We start from the raw sequence: 25700 nt of genomic DNA on the forward strand, positions 1-25700 counted from the left end.
ATGTTTGTAACTGTAAAATTATCCTCACACACGTTACACTTTACTATTCTGCTTGCCGTGTGTGCCTTATGATATGATCTGACTTGATGTTTCAATTGCCACATGTATTTTGTGTAGGCTATGAATAGAAAGGGGTGAAGAAATAGGGTACATAATAGGCATATGCAAATATGATTCCCGCATAATTAACATATACATTTAGGGCTCATTCATAGGCTACCGTTTAACCTAAAATATATTTCACGTGTTATTTTATAATGATTAAAATCTAATATTTTATGACATTACTAGAAAAACTAATTGTTTATAATAATAATAGTAATAATAATACTTATTATTACAATCATTATTAGCATTATTAAAAAAAAAAGTATGGACTCATACGTCATGACAGTGAAATGTCATTGATTGGTTTACTGCTGCCTCTAAGCCAATCACCGGCTACCGTTTATCACGTAGCTGCCATTTGTCACAGGCTGTTGTGAATCGGAGGCCAGCGGCCCCACAATGCCAGGCGGGGGAGCCCCTCTCTCAGCTACACGCCGCAGCATCACCGCCGCCTCGCCTCACTGAAAAGGACAGAGAGGAGAGAAATGCAAAGGGATGTAAGATGGCAGAGCTACAAATGCTATTAGAGGAGGAAATCCCTGCCGGTAAAAGAGCTCTTGTGGAAAGCTATCAGAACCTGTCCCGGGTTGCGGAATACTGTGAAAACAATTATGTTCAGGTAAGAGATGCCTAACGGCCGTTAAATTTGGTGATTGTATCTGCTATCTCCGTCGTGTCTGCGGTGCTGTAGTAGAAGTGAGTGAAACCACAGGGACAGGAAATGCTGGTCGTAACGAAAGGGATCCTCAAACCGCTAGCTACACGTAATGTAGTGGCCTTTTCTCCCGGTAAAGTGATTCAGTCAATCACGACTGTATTTCGTTATTTTCTCGTTTTGGCTTGTCGGCCCGGTTTACCGGCTGTAACGTTATCCGATGTGTTGAAAGCTGCTGGGGGCTTACAGAGGGTGTGTCGTTGTTATGACCGAGTGGTTTTGTCACTGGTATTCTTTGATAGGTACCTGTGTGACAGAATATGAATTGCCCCCATTTGTATCATATTGACATTAGCGTTAATTATCCTTTTTTTCACATGATTTAAACCAAACCGGCGTCTCACGTTTGGGCCACATAACATCGTTATAACGTAAAACTCGCGAATGAAATCTAAGATCCATTTTACTCGTGCACATTTTAAAAAGCTAACATTAGCAAAGTTCTAAGCACTTAGTCATATTTTGTGAATGCTATTGCACCAAAAAAATAAATTTGAAAAATACAATGAAACGCTTAGCTAGTCCATATAAACTGTAGCATTTTGAGTAAAGAAACGATTTAGTCTTTGCCATTAGCCATTAACGTAGGCTCCAAGCATCTCTCAACTGTCAGGTTACTTTTGAATGGATATCATGTTATGTCAAGTCCTTAAATACTTTTAGGGGAAAACATAAGTCATTGAAGACTCTAGACGTGTAGTCAAGCTACTCATGTCATGATGCAGATATATCATGTGTTTGCCACAGGGCTGAAAACATGGCTCCAGAGCATGTCCATTGGATCATTTGCTTGTAATCAAATGTAAGTTGCAGGTTAATGATGTAGGTGTTCTTTTTGCATATACAGACTGAATGTTAAATCATTGTCAGGAGAAGTATGAATCAGAAGCAATGGTTCCCAAACTGGAGACAAACCTGGGTACTTGCAGGTACCATTCAAGTTTTACTTGTAATTGTATTACTTTAATTGGAAGTAACTGTTTTGAAGAAAGACATTATTACAAGCTAGTGTTATTTCCCTACACACAAAATACTGTAAAAGGTAAATCAGTTCTGTACATGTTCAACATCAAAATGTTTCTCAGAATAGGGATCTCCCTCTGATAAAATCGCAATGATCCATGTTCCAACGTGTAAAAAAAAATATTAAAACAATTTTGTGGATTTCTAGCCGGAAGAGTTACTCACAATACATGTCATCACCCTGTTACTTTGCCACAGTGAGAATGTATTCAGTTAATGTGGGTGAGAGTATGAGCTTACATCATAGACCATAGCTTGAATGGTCTGGTGTGAACAGCAGCGTCTGTTGACCAGAAACCCTAATGTGTCATTTTTTGACTGTGGTGCTGATGAAACCCACAGTTAGCTGTAATAACACGTCAGATCACTTTGCCTAGCTTGTCATCGGAAATCCAATGTACACTCACTGCTTGAATGCGTGCTTAGATACTGACGAGCATGCACAGCTCTGTGTTGAAGTGTGCCCAGCCCAATATCATTATGCAGAAAGCTACCCAATGAATTAAATATTAAGCTCAAAGGTTGTGCTATTATTACATTTTATTTAAGGTCTTACAGGTACATGTCCCTTTGTGGCCAATTCCGTTGACATGGGGAGAGGAAATGTCATGCTTCTGTTGGTAAAAAGCTATTATAGGAAGCAGTGGGTTACAAGTTAAACCAGATGGCTGATATACTGTATTCATGTTCCCTTGGGGATGTTTTACATTTCAGTATTTTCGATTACTGTGGACATTAAATTATGATTTTGGCAGACTACATCTTGTTAGGCCAGGTTGATAGCTTGACCCTGTCTACTGTGTCACTTCGAGGCAGAAATGTATGTGGTTTCATCCATAAACTTGTGGATAAAACCTAAAAAAATCATAGAAATCATGCTTCCTGCATGCAAACTCCAAATTAAAAAAAAAAAAAAACATATCTTTGCTGATTGATGATACTCACAAATCATCACTTTGGAATTGCTTTAATCTCTGATGCAATGAAACCACGAATGTGAGGTGCTGCAGATTGACAACAGATGTGCCCAGCGGTGATATTGATGTGTCCTTCACATACCAGTTGTCAAGTCAAGAGAAAAATCCCTGACATGTTTTGGAAATGTTGTACCACACTGCATGAAGCAAGGTTAGAAATGAGCAAAACGACTGGCGTATATTTGTAGGCGTCGGCGACGATGAGAAAATAGAAAATTGCTGCTGGATGGTTTTTGATCATAGCTTCTTTAAGTAATGTCCATTCTCAACTCATCATATTACCTCACTATGTAACCCAACACCTTATGAAACCAATAATTATACCATACCATGTCTATGAGTCACATTATGTTACCAATCTCCAGAAAGTCCAGTTTTTTTTTGGAAAGAGCATCATCCGAATAAGATTGTTGCATTTATATGTTGTTGAATAAGACAAAGACAAAGATAAATACTTTCTTGCATGATATAATTGAACTGCCATTTAAGTCATAGATGATTTGTATGGTTTAACTGTCACAAAAATATCTAATTCTATGCATACATTTTTATTTTACTTTGAGAAAGTTAAGTGACTCAATTGACAGCATCCCAAGCTATTTACGAAGTGCTTATCGTTCTTTCTTAATACATTTATGAGAAATGGGTGCATGATGCTTTTTACCCCCTTCTCTGCTAATTTTTAAAGCCATGTACTTTAGTGTCACTTTCTGCGGCAATATCTAGAATATTGCCTGGGATATGAACATGCATGTATGTGCAGCTTCTCCTGAATAATGATTTCTCAGGGGACATTAAAAACATCAGCTTGAATTCTGCATGCATATGAACACACTTGACAAACACAACAGGGAATTAAGAGTAAAGAGGCGGGCCGTCATAGCTTAGGCTAATAATGTGAGCAGTAATATTTGACGTGGATTTGGATACAGTGCTTAATTTAACATTTTCTAAATGCAGTTAATGCATTCATATTATCAACCAGAATAGCAAAAATGCTCAAAATAACATACAGGGCAATGCATGTCCTGATATGTAAATCCACTCTGACGCTGGAGGGGGAAAAATAGTTTTATTCTTAGATGAGATATTAGCCATTTGAAAAAACTTGTCACATACAAAATGATTGGTGTCATAAAAGCAGAACTCGGCTTTGTTAGTGCCTTTGTATACTACAATAGAAACTCTTTGAATGATATCTATTGTAACAGTGAGCACTGCTTATTTTGGATGGGCTTTTGCTGCTATTGGTGTGTAAATAGATCTTAACATTTAGTTTTAAAAACTGCTATATCTTAAAATGAACATTACTTTATTTATTTAGTTCCAGTATGTGATTTGCATATTTAAACCACAAAGTTCCAATCAATACGTTTGAATGGCTTTTTTTTTAAAGGACCAATCAGTATCAGTATGAGTATCTGGGGGGGTTCCATAATGAATAATGTCTATTAGGGAGATCTAGGCTAATATTACAATGGGTTTTCAATGCAGGATATTTTCAGACCTTTTTTTTTAATTAGTTTGATTCCGTTGGAATTTCGTACTTCTCTTTAAATCCCAATTCACATGTTTTCGTCATCCATCTCCCTCTCATGCATGCATTTCACAGATAGTGGTGTATCTATGTCTAATGTTATTGATTATGCATGTTTTTCTATATCTTTAAATCTTGTAAATCTTTAGCACAGTAACATGCAAGGCGTTTCAGTAGTCTGTACATGTCTTTGGAAACATAAGTCAGCATTTTCCAAACTCAGGTATGAGGATCTGTTCCAGTCTCTGTGATAATGCTGAGCAGTTTCATCTTCTGGCTCTGTGTTTTACAAACTGGCAGTCAAAGATTGGCACAGAATGGGCCGACCTGCAGGTCCCACCAGACATCTGCAACAGATACTGGTGCTGCAGGTGGTTTGCAAGGTAGCAGGTGGGCATGTGGTCCTGTAGAATTGTTTCATGGTACTCCTCCTGCTACCACACACAAGGGTTAGATGGGAAGATTGATACCACTCTCATATCTGCCCATTAACTATCAAACTAGAGCCAAGAGAATATTAGCCCATTTTAGCGTAAATAGAGGAAACCGGTAGCAGGTGTTTAAGCATGTAACTTCCTGTAGGCTAAAACCACAACTTGTCTGTTTTTGTGCGGCTAAAACAAGCAAGTTACAATATGTTAAAAGTGAGCTTTAGAGGTGCTGATACGTACATGTATTTTTTTTTTTTACTTTGCAGAGAGCCAAACTAACTGTTTTCCCCTAATTCCAGTTTTTATGCTAAGCTACGCTTGTCGTAATTTAAAAAAATATTTTTGACATTTTTCAGGCATCAAAAGTTTTTTGAATATGTTGAATCCATAGCATAGCTAGCGATTCAACTCATTCTTAAAGAACAGCTTCTTCTTGCTCCGTGAGGCTTCATGAATGACTCAAGTCATACTTCGAGGTAGGATGTGAGACCACTCACCTCAACTAGCGCTAATGCCGCGTTCTATTTACCTTGGAACTCGGAAGCCGGAGCAGGGAATGACGTCATACCCGAGTTGAATGCGTTCTATTTAAAAAGTCGGATTTTCATTGTTTTCATTAGCTCTAGTCCGGTTAGCTATTGTTAGCAATACCAGTTGATAACAACGCATTACGCCGTTTTTTTGTGCATGCAAACAGCGTAACAACATGTCCACAGATAGAAGTTGAACATGCCTGTGTGAACGACTGATTTAGTGACACAAATAAGACAGAAGCGCTTATAACTTTATGTTACTGCAGCTTTTCACAACTGTTGATACAGGGGGCAGCCATGTTGGATTTTGAACTCAGGCTACTGCGAGGTTGTACGAGTTCCGAGCTCGTAAATCCGAGGTCAGGGGGGTGGTTTACGACTTTGACCTCGTTAAAACCGAGTTGCGAGGTAAATAGAACGCGGCATAAATAAGGTGATTAACCAGTTAATAAATGAATTGAAAGAAATTAATCATTGTTTTTTTTTTCAATAATGGTCTATTTTCAAGACAACGTATAATAAAGTACCAAACATCTGCAGGTCAAAGCCTATAAAATGGTAAATATTTGCATATTCTTGGCCTCATTTAATGTGTGTAAACTGAGCAACTTTTGTTTTGTTTTGGCTTTTGGTAAAACAAACGAAGTACTTTTCAACATGCGGTAGGCATTTTGACATTTTTATATACTAGATGAGTAATTTAATAATGAAAAAAGAAAATAATTGCTAGTTGTAATCCTGCTTCTATTTTCCTGCAAAAAGACTGGCAGTCCCCTGTTGAAGTGGTTCTCTGTGTGGCTACATTATCCCTGTTTTGTTTCCAAACTATAAATATGTCTGTTCAGTTCCATCTCTATTTAAAGGTATCCACAAACAGATGGTTTGCACAGCCGGGTGGAGATTTAGGATCCTAGGAAATGTCTTGGCATTCCTCCTCACTGGGCTCATCTCCCACCATGTACCTGTCCCATGTGGTCCATCTGAGTTATTTGGAAGTTATTGTTGTCCAATTCCAGGCACCTCTGCACCCACAAAGTCAGTCCCTCTGAGAATCAAGAACACTTGTTCACTTCCCTTCAGATCTTAACAGAGTTTTTCAGTTTGAGAATGAACGGTCCTGTCAAATACAGTTCCCTGTAACAAGCTGCCCTCTCACTCCCCGCTCACACAACTGATTGGAGTAACAATGAGAGTGCATAATTTCCTCTTGAGTTTCTTGGAACTTAATATCTTACCTTCCTCTGCCAACCTCTCCATTTCTTCCACCCACACATCCTTCCACTGATATTTTTTTTCTGACTTGCGTTTTCTCTTGCTCTCTGTCCTTTTTTCCTCTCTCTGCCAGGCTCTAGACAAAAAGAAGGCCCTGGAGGAGACCAAGGCCTACACCACCCAGTCTCTGGCCAGCGTGGCCTACCAGATCAATGCCTTAGCTAACAATGTGCTGCAGCTGCTGGACATCCAGGCCTCGCAACTACGACGCATGGAGTCCTCCATCAACCACATCTCCCAGGTACACACCACAGTGCTGGAAGATACACATACTGTATGCATGCTTAAATTGCATTCATGTAAAAGCACAATGACCAGGGCCTTTATTTACCTTAATTGCAGAGAGAGCAATGCCTTTATTTGAAGCAGACCTATATCAGACCCAGACCTTTATTTCTAATTTCCTCTGTTTAAATGTATATATCACATTTAAGTGAGACATCTCCCTTTAATCTGTTCTACTCCTGTCTAAATTAGCTTTTGATGCTGTTTGATGTTAATATGAACTCAAAACTTCCTCCACAACACCTGCTGTCTATAAATCCAAGATAATGTTCATTTCCACACCAGCCATGTCACACTCACCAGCAGTTTCTCGTCTTTAACAGAAATACTGTTATAGAGGAACTTTGGTAAATCAAGGTGTGATTTTGAGGATTGTCATCTGAAGATTAAACCAATTTGAGTACAGTAAAGTATTTTTTGAAGAAACAACTCACAAATCCAAACAAATTCTTCTGTGCAGGTGCGTTGGATGATAAAATCAACTTAGAGACAAAGGAAAAATCCCGCACTCTGCTCTTGCTATAGCGTCATTTATTTAGACGTTTCGGTCCCTCAGTACAGTAAAGTACAAACCTGCTGGTATTATTCTGTGTCATAATAACACTAGTCTCGTATTGCCAGACCTATCTCCACAGCGCTGTGAAGGAGGGTCTGGCTAGTCCACTCAAAATTCCCGGATAGGAGAAAAACGTGCTCTGGTTTATTGTCATTTCTTTAAACCAATCACAATCGTCTTGGTTGGCGCAAAGCGCCGGGCGCAGGTACGGTGCCTCTGCAAAATAGCTTCGGGAAGGAACTTGTTTTGGTGGAACGTGTGCACGTAGGGAGGCGAGCTCTGGAAGTAAAATGGCTGTCGAAGTGTGTGATGAGAATTTTACAAAAAAAAAGATAAACATAATTTCATTGTCAGTTCTTTCTAGCTCGAAGGATGTTTCCCGAATCGACCGGAGTTTAGAATGCCAACATAAAGAAAGCAGAAGGTGAGGGACATCCGGCCCGAAAATGAGGGACATCCGGCAGAACCTCCAGCGGCACCGGAACAATCCCGTAAATGAAACGTCGTTGATATAGACTATAATAACACTAAAGTGCACAATGACACATACACACTTTATAAAGACAGACAAACATGGCAGGGGCATGGATCATGCTGGTGCTGCCAAACCTCCACAGCCCCTCTTCGGTCCCTCTTGCTTCATCAGCAGTTCTCTCTCTCTCTCTCTCTCTCTCTCTCTCTCTCTCTCTCTCTCTCTCTCTCTCTCTTTCCCTCTGTGTGCGGCCACCCTGCCTGTCAGCCAGTGAATGACCCCCGTCCCCTCCCTGTGTGCTTTCGTTAAGCCTGTCAGGGATGAAGTGAAATCCTGACACCAGCTCTCTCGCCTGGTTAGCATTTTCAGCTCCCGCGTCACTCCACAGGCCGCAGGATGGAGTACAGCAGGGCGCAGTCTAATGAAGAACAACGGAACGCTTTTATAAATCCTTTAGATGGTCAGTTGATGGTGGATATTTCTGCTTCAGATGCATTAGCTCTATAGGGCCTTGTAACCACACTGATATGAACACTTGACAGCACCCCAGTACAGAAACTCTTAAGTCAGTGTGGGCACTTAACTGTAGTTGGTACTGAGAACATTTGTCTATAGTCAGTCAAGGGAGAGACTTATGGTGCTTTTCCATTACGTGGTACCTGTTCGACTCGCCTCGACTCTACTCGCCTTTTTTGGTTTTCCATTATGATAAAAAGTCCCTGGTACCTGCTAACAGTTACTTTTTTTAGTACCACCTCAGTCGAGGTTCCAAGCGAGCTGAGCAGATACCAAAAGGTGACGTGAAAGCGACAGAGGGGGGGTGTCCTGAACAAACCCGCCATTTTTAAATAGTTTAGCCAGCTGTGTTTATTTTTGCTGCCTCCAGCTTCATTTGAAACAAAATGTCTTCTGGCTGTGGCAACAACAACACACCTTCCACGTTCTGTGTGTGTGTCGCGTTAGGTCACGGCAGTTTACTGCGGCACCGCTATCACGACCAGCCACGCTGAGGCGGTTCTAAAATCTGCAATGGAAAACGGACGCACAGTGAGGCGAGTAGAGTCGAGGCGAGTCGAGCAGGTACCATGTAATGAAAAAACGCCATTAGAGCAGCCCCAGTCTGTCCATCATTTTCAAAATAGTTTTTTTCACAGCCGCCATTTGACTTGTCATAGCAGTAAAAGCACAGGTGAAACTAAAACATTAATGCTGGCTCCATTCCATATGATTGTATCAGTGAAGCCTACGAGCCAACATGCACAATATTAGAGCCCTAGAACAGTAACAGCTATCTGGAAGTTATTTAATACTTTAAATAAAAAATAATAAATGAATACTGTATTTTAGTACATTTAATGAAAAATGCTTTCCTTCCAGAATGAAAAGCAATCCAATAGACATGGCTGCATGAGAATATAAAAAACGGTACTATAATATGGAGATCTATGTCCTTAAAAGCGGCTGTCTCAAAGGAGTTATCTCACACAGATGAGTTGGAGTCACTGCAAATTGTTTGAATCTAGAGAAAAGTTAATTTACTTTAACATGCATCCCGTACTGGTACAGGTATGTCTCCAGGGCTTTGATTCATTATTCTAGCAGTGATGTGTCCAAGAAATTACATTTTAACATGCTCGGTTGTGTCAAGTGTTTTCCTGGCGTAGGCTGTGCAAATTGTCTTGACTTGAAAGAGTTAAAAAAGGGATTAGAAAATGAAGGTAGCCAAACATTGCTGCCAAAACCAAGTCCCAGCTCTGTAGGATTTAAAAGCCCACTGCAGAGGAGACTGTCACGAATTTCTACAAGAAATGCTGCAAGTAGCAAATGTAGCAAAACTACAGCATGCTGAATAAAAGCAGAGCTGTTGCAGCCCTTTCTCCTCTGTGTGTAACAGTTAAATTGAATGGTTGTGCCTAAATATGTGTTTGTGAAACCCTAACCCAAAAGTGTTCAGGATTCTGTTGTAATAGAAAAAGTACCTTCCCATGATTTCCTTTGCTCTCTCTTTTCCATTTCCTTGAGTGCTGCTGTTTGCCAGTTTGCTTTCTGATTCATGTGTTCCTTATTTATCAGAAGTTCTCATTCATCAGCTCTGTGACCCACTTGTGCCTCTTTCTGCTCCATTTCAATTGAACAAATCCTCTCAAGTGCAGAATGTCTAGAAGTGTAAATTAAAAAAAAAGAAAAGATAATGACACAAATGCGGATACTTGTGAGGTTTCATTCATAGCCCCAGAATATTATGTCTACTGTAGAATTGGCTGGCTTTGTAGACTTGTTCCTAAGCCACACTATATGAGATCATTGATGTATGAAATCACACATCTGCTGACACGCCTTGGTCTCAATACAGACTGCATCATATTTTCCTCTTGCCAATAACACTTCAACAAGAGTAAAAAAAAAATTAAAAATGTACAACCTGCTTCGACTCACTGCAGAGACCAATGGCCAAAACACAGATTTATTAGGCCGAAAGTACTATATAGATCCAGCTGTGAAAATTACAGCTGTACCATCTGCCCTCAGAAACATACTGCAAAGGTTGAGCAGACAGCCAGATGTTTATTAGAGTAAAGATATTACAAAAAAAAATGAGATTGAGAGAGCGCAGGAAGAGCCAGTCTGTCGCCAATGATTATGTAACAGTTATTATGTTGCAATGTTTTGTTTGTGTACGTGTAGAGGAAATGCTGAAATGAAGCTGACAGGGTCCAGTCATCACCGACAGATGACATGATTGCTGCATCACTGCTGCATTTATTTTCTTCCTCATTGTTAAGAGTAATTCTTGATAGTACTATTATGGTATTACAGTATAGACAAAGGATGGGTAGTGACAGCATTTCTTGTTTGGTGTTTGTTAAATCCACAGACTTAAAATGTTCTCAGCAATATCTCATCCCCACTTTCTTCTCTATGTCTTTCTGATCGTGACAGTCCACCAGAAGCAGCTTCTAGTTTTACAGTACATGCAGTATTTTCTATCTTTTCTATCTCAAACTGTCTTTGCCTTTCTGTCCTTCTGAGTTTTTTTGTCCTCGGTTTCTCGGATCTGCACTCCACTTCTACTCGCTTATCACTGGCAGGAAATAGGCGGGTCTTTTTTTCTTACTTCCCAGCTGAAGCTGGGCGTGTCGCTTCTGTTTCCTCTACTAAAAAAAGAGCCAAGCATGTTCTCTCTATATACTGTGTATATATATATATATATATATGTGTGTGTGTATGTATGTATGTATGTATGTATGTATGTGTGTGTGTGTGTGTGTGTGTGTGTGTGTATATGTGTGTATATATATATATATATATATTTCTCACAGTCAGATTCTTCATCTCCAGCACCCAGAGAGAGGCGATTGCAGCAGTGGGGCTGTCTGGTCAACTGTACGAGATGTCTGGGTGGGGGATTGACGCGTGACCTTGTTGCTGTGTGGGTCCGCGCACACACATATGAGCAAACATCTACTTACAAAACATGCACTCACATATACACACATATGTATGTTTTCATTTCATTTGAAATTAGTTACATTACAATCTAGTATGCACCAATGATACCATATGTACAGTATGATTAACAACAGTCATGGATTCATATGTCTCCCTCAAGCCTTTATAACACTTGCACTCGTCAGCACTCATCTCCCAAGTGTGATCTCATATTCCAGAGATGAAGCTATCTGTCCTCCCTCATTCTTTCCCACGTTTCGTTCAGCTTTGATCTATCATTCTATCATTATCATTGAAGGCCAGTGCTTAGACACCTGCTGTGAATGGGTGCTGTGAGCAATAATGACTGTAATCGCAGAAGAAATTGAGGTCACTAGTATTTTCACTTGCTCCTTATGCGAGGGGTTAAAGGAGAGCTTTGTCAAATGGGCCCCAGGGTGTAGGCCAATAGAGCAGAATAGTGGGTCAGTAGGAGTTCAAAGGATGAACCCAGAGTGTGTGTCTAAGCAGTGGGAGGCCTGGGGATTGAAAAACCACAGAGGAATGAACTGGGTGAAATTGAAAAGCCATGATTATTCTATTATTTTATATAAATACTTGATTGATATCATGCAACATGGAAGGGTCAAGGTATGAAATGCTTAACTGTGAGTATAGAGTGTAGCAGATATTAAATATAGATTTGTTGTGCACAGGATAACCAAATGTTGCTTGTGAACTGTGCACACTGTGCCAGTGCTTTACATACAACATTAAAGAGCAATTAAAAAGAGACAGAAAATAAAATCTGGCTAAATTAGAGTACGATACAAATACAAGTTATAGTGTAGTGTAATAAATGAATACATATTTGAATGAATGGGTTGTGGGGATGGGTTTGAGTACAAATAACAAAATGTTCCAAGTAAATATGATAAATAGGTTTGGAATTGTTTTTACAACTGAAATAATTTTTTATGTCATTACAGAGGGGGTACTGTTGGGTACTGGCACAGAATTTTAGGTACCGTAAGCGGTATCGGTACCAGTAAAAATTTACTTGCAAAATAGATAACAGATAGCAGAAGGGACGAGAATGCCTGACATCACGCGCAGGATGCCCTGTACATCTGGTAAGCCAGACTAGTTGTACCCCATCACTCATGTCCCCCATCATTTCTCTCCTGCAGACAGTGGATATCCATAAGGAGAAGGTGGCACGTCGAGAGATTGGCATCCTGACCACAAATAAGAACACTGCTCGCACCCACAAGATCATCGCCCCAGGCAACATGGAGCGGCCGGTGCGCTACATTCGAAAGCCCATCGACTACACACTGTTGGATGATGTGGGACACGGTGTCAAAGTAAGACATTTATCTGTCATTATGTCAAAAAAAAATCCCTCATAGTTTGTTTAAGTGTAAACAAAACATACTTTACAGAAGGCAGGCAGACAAAATATCAATGCGTGTATATAGTCCTATCAAGAGCACACTAGTTTCTGTTTACTCTCTAGTTACCGTTTTTTCAGAAAGCACTTCCACACGCTTCTTTCTTCACCACAACCAAAGTCATTACTTTGATATATCATCTTGATTTCCAGTGTTAATCAATTTTGCTCGACAGGAAAACACATACTTACTCAAGTTTACACTTGACACTTTCATGTGAACAAGACTGTCTACTTTTATAATTCACTCACACTGCAAGCCAATCAATACACTGGCCTTTTAGTTAATTAAGTACAGAAACACCTCGAAATGTATCAAACACTTGCCCAAGAAGGAGATGTGAAGTCGGTAGCTGACTGAGGCTAAAAAAGCTGTGCTTGTCAGAGGTTTTGTTCATGCCCAGTATCAACTTCCTAAGCTAGAAGTTAATGAAAAGCGTTTGTGTGCCAAGGCCAAGTGCTGCTACTCACACCATCACATCCCCTATTGAATTGTGGGAAAATATTCTTTCAACCGGCTCATTCTCACTAAAATAATTGTATTCTCTCTCCCCATGATCCATCTGTTTTCTCCTTTCCCCTCTTCTTCTTCTCCTTCTCTTTTATATAACATTCTTTGGATTTTTTTTGGCTGTGTGCGAGTGTGTACACACAGTCATTTGCATTGATTGCTGGTGTCACACATTTCCGCAGCTTGTGTGAGTCGTCCTCTTCATCCCTCTCACCCTGTCTGTCTCTTTTGTGATAGTGGCTGATTTTCAAACGTTCGCTGATTTAAATTCAAAAGCCAGTGTTTCCTCGTCTGAGAGCTGGCTCACACAGAGACAGATTTGGCATGGCCCACTATGCAAATTAAGCATCATTCATGGATGCTGCAAATGATGGATCTCTGCAGAAATCAGTGAAGATCAGTGTAGATGTTGGAACATATGCAAGCTTTTTTTCCTTTTCAAATATACCCTCATAGAAAACAGACGATGATGCTGCCAGCACGTTAAAAAACACGACTCCGACATCTGTAGAGTGACTAACTGATTTTGGGAGTTTAGTTACTTAGATCATAGTTTTAGGACAGAAGAAAGGGATTGAAGACTCCCTGGCTACTGGTCAATTTGAAATTATCTGTTATAATTTGTGCGTGCGTGTTTCTGTTTGTGCAGACAGAAATGCGTATCACATTCCATACTTTTCCCCCAGATCACTTTATCTCTCACACACGTCTGAATAATACAGAAGGATTGATATAATTTCATACTTACTACTGCATCAGATAGAAATGTTAATTATTCTGAGAATGCATGTAGTTTGCCTGTGTATTTGCTTTTGCGTACATATACATATACATGTCCATGGTGTGTTCATACTGTGTGGGGAATTGGCAGCTTATTAGCACTCCATCCTTACAGCCTATTTCCTCCTTGCTGTGGTGGATTCCCTCGAGCGTTCAAGGCGTGATCACCACCCCTCTGCATTTCACCCACATAACCAGGGGAACTCACCCATGGATAGATGAGAAGTCAGACTTGAGCATGGAAAGACCCATTCACACATTTACGGATGACTGTGCTCACCCCTCCACCTTAACAGCCTTTGTTGGCATTACTAGCAGTTACCAGGGGGACATCGTTTCAGCCACATTACAGCCACTCCGAGAGTCTGAATGCCTCACTGCTGTTATTTATGACCTCGTTGTGCTTTACTGCGCAGGTTTTTTTCTTGGTGCAACACTTTAAACGTCAGCACAGCCGCATGTAGCTCAGGCACTGCTCATTATTTCTAGTGTGTCTAGCAATTTAAGTGATTCTCATTCTGATTACTGTCTATAACACAAGTCTAGACTCTAACACACGCAGAATAGACTCACATACACACAAACAGTGCTGGTGAGTACTTATATATATATATATATATATATATATATATATTTATATACTTATATTTGATCTAGAGCACAGTGGTGGTTTCACCTTTTTCTGCTTCTTTTTTTTCTTCAAACTTGTGTTTACAACAAGTGGAACACAAGGAAGTTATTTCTTCCTCTTCGTTGTGTAAAGCCCTAACAATAACATTACATTACATTACTTCATTAGGTCAATGACAATTTGGCTTATAATGTAGTATATCTTTAACAATATAAACTTATTATTTAGTGTTGTTAAATCGTCAGAAGAAAATGTAACGGTCTAAAATAATAACACATTGCTGTAATTAATACACACACACACACACACACACACACACACACACACACACACACACACACACACACACACACACACACACACACAGAAAAAAAGGAATGGATCTTCTAATCTAACACAGATTTTCCGACCCTCATCTTTTTCAGTATTCTGGGCACATGGCCGGCTGGTCAGTTCCAACCACTTGAGTCTGGCTGGGTGTAAAGATCAACATGGGGCTCTTTGACTCATACACTTGTTTTTACTTGTTTTAATTATATTAGTCACCTAGATGTTCTACTTCTTTTCTCTGCTTCCTTACTTTCAACTTAATATACTGTACATAAAAATTTAATAATGAAGAATAGATGGGGTTCATGCATACTGCTTACAATTCACACTTGCTTTCACTAAACTCACTTTTTTAACCATTAACCAACGTGCATATCTTGTTTTCTGTCTCCCCTTTTTGCCTGCTTGCACTCAGTGGCTTAAGGCCAAGGTAAGAGATGGTTGTATTTCTATTCTTTTTGTCATGATAAAACTCCAACCAGTCATGGTATCCATGCACCCATTAAAATTGTCTTTCATTTGTAATAGCAATTTAACATTTTGGTGACATGGAATTAAGTTTTCATGGAACAAATATGATTCCATGAAGAAGCTGATTTATCAGTATAATGATGTAACAAAGCAGTATCATCACACAGAATGTATGCATATCTATTGTTTCCTGTTTAATATTCACAACATCACCAGCTGTCATTAATCTTTTCTTTAACTTAACTATTGCGAGTAATAAACCTGGTGTAAAATTCTACTATGAATATATTATAGGTTCAACTATTCAACTGTTATGGTAAATGTGGAAAAATGGTAACAGGATATATATGTATATGTATATGTATATATATATATATATATATATATATATATATATATATATATATATATATATATATATATATATATACACATATACACATACATACATATTATTCCTATGTTCTTTTTTATATCTTTATCCATATACCAAGTGACATCCCATTTTACATGAACAATTTGTCACAACAAAGGCAGCCTGCTTAGTCCTGCCTTTTTTTCTCCTTTTATATCTCTCTTAGTCTCCTTTTCTATGTCTATAATTTGTCTGTGGACAGAAAAACCTTTGTGACAGTGTGCCCCCAAAAAATTATGCTCGGTTGAAATTTAAGATGAGATGCTCATTTGAAACTAATTCAATTTTGGCTTTGTAAATATAGGGTTTAAGTGACTCCTCAGCCTTAATAATCATTAGCAGGGGGGACACTGGTGTCAGCTCTTCAGATTTATACAAAAGCAATGTTTTAACTTGTCTTTGCTCCTCTAGCAACATGGGAACAATGCGGCAGGACGAGGAGGGACACTTTCCAGGACCACCCCACCTACACAGAAACCCCCGAGCCCCCCCATGGCTGGTCGTGGTACCCTGGGGTAGGAACATACAGCTCTCATAGTGGTTTTCAAAATACGTTTGATTCTACTTATTCTCTGTACCATTATACCATTGTATGTGTTATGTGTTAATACTGTTGGACAATTCTTACATTTCACAATGGTTGTTTATAACACCAGCACCACCTGGCCATGGTTCCATAAACAGTGTCTGTTAAAGCACTTCATCTGACTTCATGAAAACATTGAGAATTAACTCTGGCTATGTCTATCTGTATCCAGGCGTAACACTCCCTACAAGACACTGGAGCCAGTGAAGCCTCCGGTGGTGCCCAATGACTACATGACGAGCCCGGCCCGACTGGGCAGCCAGCAAAGCCCTGCACGCACAGCCTCTCTCAACCAGAGGCCCAGGACACACAGGTAGCTTAGACCCTCTGTTCTTGTACCATGGAATTGACCTATCGTCTGTGTTTTGGCACCTTTATACTTTTATGGAGCTCAACTGCAGACAAGCCCAGGTGTGAATGCATTGCTGAAAAACGGATCCAATAAACCAGTACTGTGAGGAGCAAACCAGAATCATGTAATGTAAAATACACACGTCGCCACTCTATAATTAGTGTTCAATATGAAATGATGGGTAATAAATGAAACTGAACAATGTGTAGCCTCTATAAGCCTTTTCATGCAGACACTTTGACCCGTCACAGTAGTAGAATCACATGTGTTACTTTAATCATTACCAATAGCTCTGTTCTATTCAAGTATCCCAGTAAGCCATGATATTACTTGGACCTGTGGACATGTTTTTTTTTTTTTTTATGCATTCCAAACAAGCCTTGGCTCTCGTGTTGTTTTTGTTACACTGTGTAACTGCAGATGTGCCCGTGTGCTGAAAGATTTATGTCCAGTATTCATGTGTGAATGTGCCAGACGGGTGTATACAGCATATTCACACAACTGTGAATCTGTTGCCACGGTGACAAGAATATTGGTATGACAGAATGTGAATATGAGAGCGTAATGGTAGGATGTCAATCACTGTCATGTAATTAGGTTTTTCTCACACATCCTCTAATGGTCACCACAAAGACTCTGTCTAACTCTGTCTCTCTCTCTCTGCAGTGGCAGCAGTGGGGGTAGTGGCGGCAGGGAGAACAGTGGAAGCAGCGGTGTTGGTATGCCTCTAGCAGTTCCCACCCCTTCCCCTCCCAGTATGGGACAAGGTGGGTCCCAGTCCTCACTGCTGTTTACAACAACGGATAGTTGCAGGCTCTGTATGCTACTTGTCCTCCCTGGCTCTCATTTCTATCACTCAAACATTATCACATTTACTCAGATTGACATTAATTAGGTCAAACAGATGGGATTCAAATGCAGACAGACAATACTGGGAATAATAAAACATGTCTTATAAAAAGAAAGTTGCATTTTAAAATTTCACTTAATATTGAAGATATTATGTAAATCTCAGGGGGGAAAAAATCAAGGTTTTGCTTTATTTAGGACTTATTTTTCTCAGTCTCAGCTTGTATATTAACCTTTGAAAAACCATTGCAGGTGCACAGTAATTTCTAAAGGCATATACTGTATCTATACTAAAGGTATATTCCATAATCAGGTTTTATAGTCGTCACTCAAACGTACATTGAAGTAACTACTGTGCAGGTAAATGTGTTCCCCTTGCTCTAAGCAAGGGAAGAAAATTAGAGCAGCGGGCCCTGAGGAGAAATAGATATTAAAGTGGTTAAGAATGATGAGCATAAAGGGTTTTTCATTGTACTGTTTTTGATGTTTATTTATTTTAAATCTCTGTGGAATTTAAATGCTCTCATCATACCAGCAGAACCTTTACTCTTTACTCTTTAACCTTTACAGAACGTTTACTCACATTCTACATGGAAATATACTGAAAATGAATGCATGCTATTAGAAAACTACTGATAATGTTTTTAGTAAGTCAGCACTAGTCTAAAAGTGACTTATCAGGCTGAGGTTTTTAACGCTCAGTACCCATGTCTCTCCTCTCCTGCAGTGGCGACATCCTCTGCCTCAGTGCCCCAGGGCCCCGGCTTGGGTCCCATACCCATGTCCCAGTTTGGCACCATCTCCCGCCAGATCTCCCGTCACAACTCCTCCACCACCTCCTCGGCCTCCATGGTGTCGGCCACCGGCACCTACCGCCGCGCACCCTCCGTCTCCTCCCAGCAGCCACACATCAACGGGGGCCCCGCCTACCCACAGAACTCCGGTAACTCAGCTTTAATACACGTTTTTCATCAATGTATGTATGTATGTTATAAATGGTCTGCTTTACTATATGGTTGGTGTGTAGGAATAGTCGTATTTAATCTAATGAAACATGCATATACAGTACATTTTGGCCACTCCTTCAGTAAATATGAATAAAGTATAGAGGAAGCTTGTATTATTGTACCATCTATTCTTGGCAGTTTTCAGTGTTTTCACTCCACAATCTTTTGTATAATTATGTGAAACTGCTAAAAAATGGTCCTAGGGGTCTAAAGGCTATGCATGGGCAAGTCCTTCCAGATGCTAATGAAAATGACTAATGAACCACAGTTACTGAAGTCAGGGTTGTTGAAACCTTCCCACCTTAGCACTGCCGTGCAGTGTTTCATTACCATTTGTAATTGAGTTATGACGTTATCACTTTAGTCAGCTGGAGAAGGCTTCTTGTTCAGGAGAGACAGGCACGAGGCATTTCAGGACAGAAGACACATAAATAGTTGCTAGACAAGGGGAAACCCAGGACATATTTTCTGTCAGAGGAGTATAATTAATTTTGGCAGGCATCACTCTGAGCCATTCTCGTCTAATGGCTTCTCTCTCTCTCAAAGGACAAGCATCTTCCTTGGCACAGAAGGAGGAGGCTGTCTGTCTTGTTTGGGAGGAGAGAGACAATGATGCAGAGCTGCATCAACCAGGGACTTTAACTGGGACAGCATATGATCTCCGTGATGTCTGTCTACTCATTGGAACTTAATTAAAGTGAAAGATACATTAGGATTCCTGATGAATGTAATTCATGTAGTTTTACAGCACAAAAAGCGAGTTCTAGCACACGAGGGAGCTCATTGATCTCACAGGGTGTAGCTGTGGCTGGATGTGGCTCTGCGGTGAGAGCACGGTGAGCGCACTAATAAGACATTACTGCCCAGCAGTGAGATTACAGACGCCCTTCCATTACATGTGATTTATGAGTCCGACCTGGCGTGCATGTGTGTGACATCATGTCTTTGAGTGAGGACAGCTGTGTTTGTCTATGCATTTACCTCCTTTTTTAAGACAATGCAGCAAAAAGCCTAATTTCAGAGGCAGAAGATGGAGATGATATATGCTAGGTCATTCAGTAAAGGATGATATATGCTAAGTCATTCAGTAAAGGATGATATATGCTAAGTCATTCAGTAAAGGATGATATATGCTAAGTCATTCAGTAAAGGGTGTGATTGAACTAAATGTTGCACGTGACCAGACCAGACATACCATGCTAATTTAGCATGAAATTGCCAGTCGGATCAGACGCAGATGCTGCAGCTCTACCTGTAAATGCTTCTTTTTAGATCACATATGTCTACTTTGTTATTCCTGCCACACAGCCGTCACCTTGCCGCTGTCATGTTTTTGGGTCTGTGTAATGCTTTGCACTTCTCTCACTGTAGCAGAAACCTATTGCTAGCCACAGGCTTTGCCTTTGACGTAAAAAAAAAAATGGATGCTGATGAGGTAGATTCTCAGACTGAGATGAGATGAATGCCTCTTTAGCCCAGCAAGAAAACCGCAGCACAAAAGAACACTGATTGGAAATGTGTAAATGAGTTGCTCAGCAATACTTCCTGCACTATTTCGCTGATTTACAAGCTTTTTGTTTTCTTTTATTCTCATCTTTTTCACCATTTTGTGATTGGACTTTTATCGTCTTCTTTTTTGTGTGTACTTGCTCTTCCCTCGTCATTGTCATTGTCTCCCTGTCCACCACCTCCATCGCTCTCTGTCTCTCCGCTGCTTTGTCTGCCTCTCTGGGTGTTGCTGCTCCAGTGTCTGTGGCTCCTCCGCCTCCTCCTCCAATGGTACAGCTGACCCCACAGATCCCTCTGACCGGCTTTGTGGCCAGAATGCAGGAGAGCAGTAAGTAGAGAATCCATACAAAAACATGCACTTAGTTAAGCAGATATGCATGCATGAGTTCAATGAAACCCATTATATGCAAACATGTGTGCACACTCACTTGTGCACATACCTGCTGTGCATGTCCAAAAGTTTCAGGAATGTATTCTTAAAAAAATCACATACTTATAAAGATGACTCTTCACGTTCAAGTCCACTTACTCAGAGACTCATTCACTCCCACACATGTGCACAAAACACACATACATACAATAGGGGGGGGGGGAGGAAACTGAATGTATTGAATGACCTAAATTATAAATCTCTTAACGACCTAAATTGACTCAAATCACAATCACAAACAGCTACAACACGTATAGAACATATTTAAAAAAAAAGAAGAAGTGATTGCTACATTTATCGTCAGATGTGTTACATTAATCTTGATACAGATTTGAGATCATGTGACCTATTTTAACTCTGGTTATGTCTATCACCTATGTCTAGACACTTTTCATCACATCATGGTCTGAAACTGTCTCAAAGTCCACACACTGCATCACACTCTTCTCTGCGGCTTGCTACACTCGGCACACCTTTTATTTCACTGTATTTGGGATCGGGGGGGGGGCACATGCCCTTCGAATGACTGTCTGTTGCCACGGTGATGGATCACTTAAAGCGTGCGTCCTGTTCTTTCTGTCCACTGAGGAGTGAAAATGTGACCTGATGCCGTGTCCTGATTCACCATCCGCCTGTCTGGAAAAATGCAGCTGTGCAGCGATCTAACTGTCTGTATGTGTCTGGTCAAACGTAAAGCAGGCTGTCACACTACTACTACACAACTGGATGAGAGACATACAGTCAGATAAAGAATAGATTATGCTTTAAACCTTAAACCAGGTTGATGGTGTTAAACCAGTGATTAGCACATTGTAAACATATATCCATCAATCTTTTACCTTTATTTATTACAGTTTCTCGAAAGTCTTTCTCAGTAGACGCCCTCTGGTGTTGCATTTTACATTTCACGCACCAGAAACAGGGATTAATATGTAAATAGAATAGGGTGACCAGACGTCCCCGGTTTCAGTGACCTGTCCCCGGCTGGAGCTGTCCCCGGAAATGTTCCCGGTTTTCACTGTGACTGACAGACTCGAAATTGGAATGAAAGAAAGAAAACATTGACCAAACGTATAGTCGAGCTGACTCGCGCACCCTACACACCAAACTCAAGCCAGAGCAAGCGCTGCTCAGAGCTCAGAGATGTTCTAGAATGCCCATATTTTACGATGCCAAAATTACTGTTTATTTACATGGAGTCTGGTGGGTGTAGCGAACACAATTTTGCGGACTTTATAGCTTTAAAAAAAGGACTTACTTACTCTAACAGATTTACCTCCTTAGAAATCCTTTCCATAATGTTGTCAGACACTTATATTAATATTAATCTGAGCCTGTTACTGGCAAAACGAGCACTTTTATGAACGTAAATACAAGCTGGACAATTGATGTCCTATTGACTTACATTGTAGCTTGTTTCGCTGTTGCTGACTGCAGCGATCTCGTTTAATACTGGACCGATGTCAAAGGAAAATATTTCCTCAATAGTTTTAATTGTATCCGATACTCAATGAGCTTTGCAGAAACAAGCCCAGTGTGAAGCAATAAAGCAAAAGCTGTCAGATAAATGTAGTGCAGTAAACATTACAACATCTCCCTCTGAGGTGTAGTGGAGTACAAGTATGAAGTAGCAGCAGGGCGATTCTAGGATCAGACCTTTAGGGGGGGGCTCAGCCCCTAATGAGAATGTGACACGGATATAGTGCATGCAAAAGTGTTAATCTGGGCCATGAAATTACCAACTTCTTCACAACCGCATTCCTGCTCTCCCTCTGACTCAGCCAAAGGCGTGAGTCTGGCACGACCGCCTCAACCAGAATCTAAGCTTTCCAATGGTATTAACATTGAACTTACATGAAATGTTATCATATTTGCATTCTGCATAAATCTCTGCACACCATTACTCACATTATAATATTTCACAAACTCTTCACTTAACACATGCATCGGTAGGCTACAACAAGCGGTTCCTGGGTAATCTGGTTTTGAAATTGCAACAAAATTTCTACATGGTCTTCAACTTTGGGCCAAAATTATAATGTATTCTCATGTAAACTATTTATGTCAGCACAGACATTTTTTTTTAGATTCCAGACAATCCCACTTACTTATATATATATATATATATATATATATATCCCACTTACAAATATGAATATATATTTATACTGGTATGCTTCCTAGTGACATTAATGCAAAAATATGAAGAAAAAACTACCCCACTAATTACCTTTTTTGGAGGTATTTACGCTTCTGAGCTGAAAATGTCACCGGATTTTTTCTCAGAAATCTGGTCACCTTAAAATAGAAGACTAACTGGGTAGTAAGTATGACGATATAGTTCTTGCCAACTACATAGCACACTTAGACTCAATGTAATGTTTGCTGTGTTTACACCGACCTTAAAGGGGTAATGGATTGGACTAATAAAATCCAAGACAGCTATTGTTATACAGTGAAGCATTTTCAGCTCTTAATTCTTAAACAGATTTAAAGTCAGTTGTTAGACCGTTGGGGAAAAAAGGCATCTAAGCAGATTGGAATTAAAGAGATGCATTAAATACAGTCCCCTAGTGCATTATTGCAGTTTGTTTAATTCAAGAGCAGGCTTATGAATTAGTTAGATAAGAGGTGCAGTTTTTCTTTTGTCACTGGACTTATAGGTGTATAGGGAGACCCGCTCCAACAGGACACTTGTATCACCAGCACAAAAGACTGAAGACTGTCGCACCAGTGGAAGAGTGTCAGGACCAAGTCGAGTTTTTAAAATCACAATCCTAGTGAGACACTGATCCCCTCGCAGATAGAGATGATGGGTCCTTTCGGCTGAACCTTTAGCCTTCAGATACAGAACATGTACAATTAAATACACACATTCTCTTTCACAAAACTGACTCAAGGGAATATTCAGGGGGTTTATTTTTCAGGTTTATGCTTAAAATGCCACTGCTAATTTCTCAGGGGAAAAACTAAAATACAGTCGTACAACTTTGTGAATGTCTTAAGAGGAGGCCATAGTAAAGTAAATAGGAGAAGACTTAAAAATCTTAAACATCCATTTGAGACACACTAATTAAAAACATGACTTGCTGTCTATTGAAAAAGAAAAAGAGATCCCTATTAAGCCATTTAAAATGGGCCGACAAATGAATAGTGCTACGAGTAGTTGCAGTTTGAACAGAAATACTAGCAGAGACCCTAGGACCCTAAGCTGCCCTCTAGTGAACATTTAAATGCATAACTCTCCTCAGTATGAAGGTTCAGAAAAGTTTCTCTGCATGATGGTTGTCAATATGGAAAAATACATTTGACAATATGTATGCCAGTTTGAAGTCCTGAAAAATTATGTTACTTAGTTTTTATTGAAATATAGTCTGATTGTTTTTCTACACACTGGCATTTGTTGATGTTGACAAATAGTTCTAGATTCAAATCATTGTTACAGATTTCTTTGCCATCTTGGACTCTGACCCAATCCAGCCAAAAAATAAAAGGCTGTGAAAAAGTATTGAATTTTGGAATGGAATATGAACACGCACTCTGCCGCGAGAGATACATTTTGAAATCGACTGTAGTGACAGATGAGATCAGCAGAGTGTTATCTGTGAACGTCTCTTCTATTTGATTTTCCTTTCCTCTTTCTGATTCTCCATCTCCTCCACTGTCTGTCCTCTTTCAGTAACAGACAGCCCCACCCCGCCTCCTCCGCCTCCCCCAGAGGACATGGGTGTGTTTGAGGAGCCCTCTCCCCCTCCTCCTCCCCCACCTGTGGACTATGAGGAAGAGGAGGCCGCAGTGGTTCATTACAACGATCCCTACGCTGACGGAGACCCCCACTGGGCCCCCAAGATTTATTTAGAGAAAGGTTAGTGACAGGGAATACAACCCTCTGGTGGACTTTTCTTTTTCTCCGACACTCTCAACTTAATGTCCGTTTCCATTTTTGTAATAAAAATAACTTTCTTTGATTTTTCACAGTTGTGGCCATCTATGACTACAGCAAAGACAAGGAGGATGAGCTGTCCTTCATGGAAGGAGCCATCATCTACATAATCAAGAAAAACGATGACGGCTGGTTTGAAGGTGTCTGTAATGGCGTCACCGGACTCTTTCCAGGAAACTACGTTGAGTCGATCATGCACTATGCTGACTAAAAATGGCACAGCAGTTTTGAACAGAGGTAAAACCGTAAAGATGTACAGACGTATGCAGTCCAGTGACTGCAGTTCATACAGCTCCCATTTTGAATGAAGTGCCATGGTGGATTTTCAAATGGTTTTCTGTTGGGGTGGGGGGTGGGGGGGGCTTGTGCTTGCACGGTTTTGTTATGCTTCAAAAAAAATTGTTATGTTGCTACGCACAAAGGAGGGTGCTGAAGCTTTGGACCGGGGTCTGTTAGTTTACACTGTGGAGGAAAGGGAGGAGATGAAGGCCTTTTTGCTGCCACTGTTAGACCTGTTGGTGGTCGGTAGCACTTTTCAAACTTTAACAATCACTTTTTGCCTCACAAGAAATTACAACAAACGACAAGTAAATCTAGATTTAGTGTCAATTTGTGTAAGCGCAACAAACATTTCAAGTATTTCCTGTATGCAGTACATCCAGACAGTGGAGTATTACTAGGATTTCATGAATAGATGAGGCAGTGTAGCATTCTTAGGATAAAATGCTGCACAGACGCTCCAACCCTTTTATTTGCACTGTAGACCAGCAGACCAACCCTTCCCTCCTTTCAAAAACACCCATTATACCTTATCCATAAAGACAAACAGAAAAGGACAAACGGACATCAACAAGTGCATTAGGACACTACTGAATGTTCAATGCTGTCGATGTCCATATCACAAGATGTTTGAGAGGGAACACAAGCAACCTCGAGTTGTGTATTTACTATGCTCTTTGTCGGTGCAGATGCTGTTAAAAAGGGTGAACTGAGTGTATAGCATGCATTACAAAAAAAGACAATTTCTTCTTTCTGGTGGAGTTTCTTTCTGTTCTCTAACTTGTATATAAACTGTAACGTGAGAAGCTGCCAGTA

At 40.1% G+C, this 25700-nt stretch overlaps 1 protein-coding gene across 6 annotated transcripts; it reads left to right on the forward strand.

The window, feature by feature from the left end:
- The first annotated feature begins 458 nt into the window (after positions 1–458).
- LOC144526878 (abl interactor 1-like) lies at positions 459–24819 on the forward strand. 6 transcript variants are annotated; one of them, XM_078264595.1, is made up of 11 exons: positions 459–727; positions 6670–6837; positions 12529–12705; positions 15459–15473; positions 16341–16444; positions 16688–16828; positions 17534–17634; positions 18444–18659; positions 20471–20560; positions 24342–24527; positions 24641–24819. In XM_078264595.1, the coding sequence occupies exons 1-11, from the start codon at positions 611–613 to the stop codon at positions 24814–24816; spliced, it is 1491 nt and encodes a 496-aa protein (XP_078120721.1). In that variant the 5' UTR covers positions 459–610; the 3' UTR covers positions 24817–24819. The 6 variants fall into 6 exon arrangements, with proteins under 6 accessions (XP_078120721.1, XP_078120718.1, XP_078120717.1 ...); XM_078264592.1 differs by lacking the exon at positions 20471–20560 and having other exon boundaries at positions 522–727; XM_078264591.1 differs by lacking the exon at positions 15459–15473 and having other exon boundaries at positions 522–727.
- Positions 24820–25700: the final 881 nt, after the last annotated feature.

Source organism: Sander vitreus, chromosome 12, assembly GCF_031162955.1.
Source record: "Sander vitreus isolate 19-12246 chromosome 12, sanVit1, whole genome shotgun sequence".
NCBI lineage: Eukaryota > Metazoa > Chordata > Actinopteri > Perciformes > Percidae > Sander > Sander vitreus.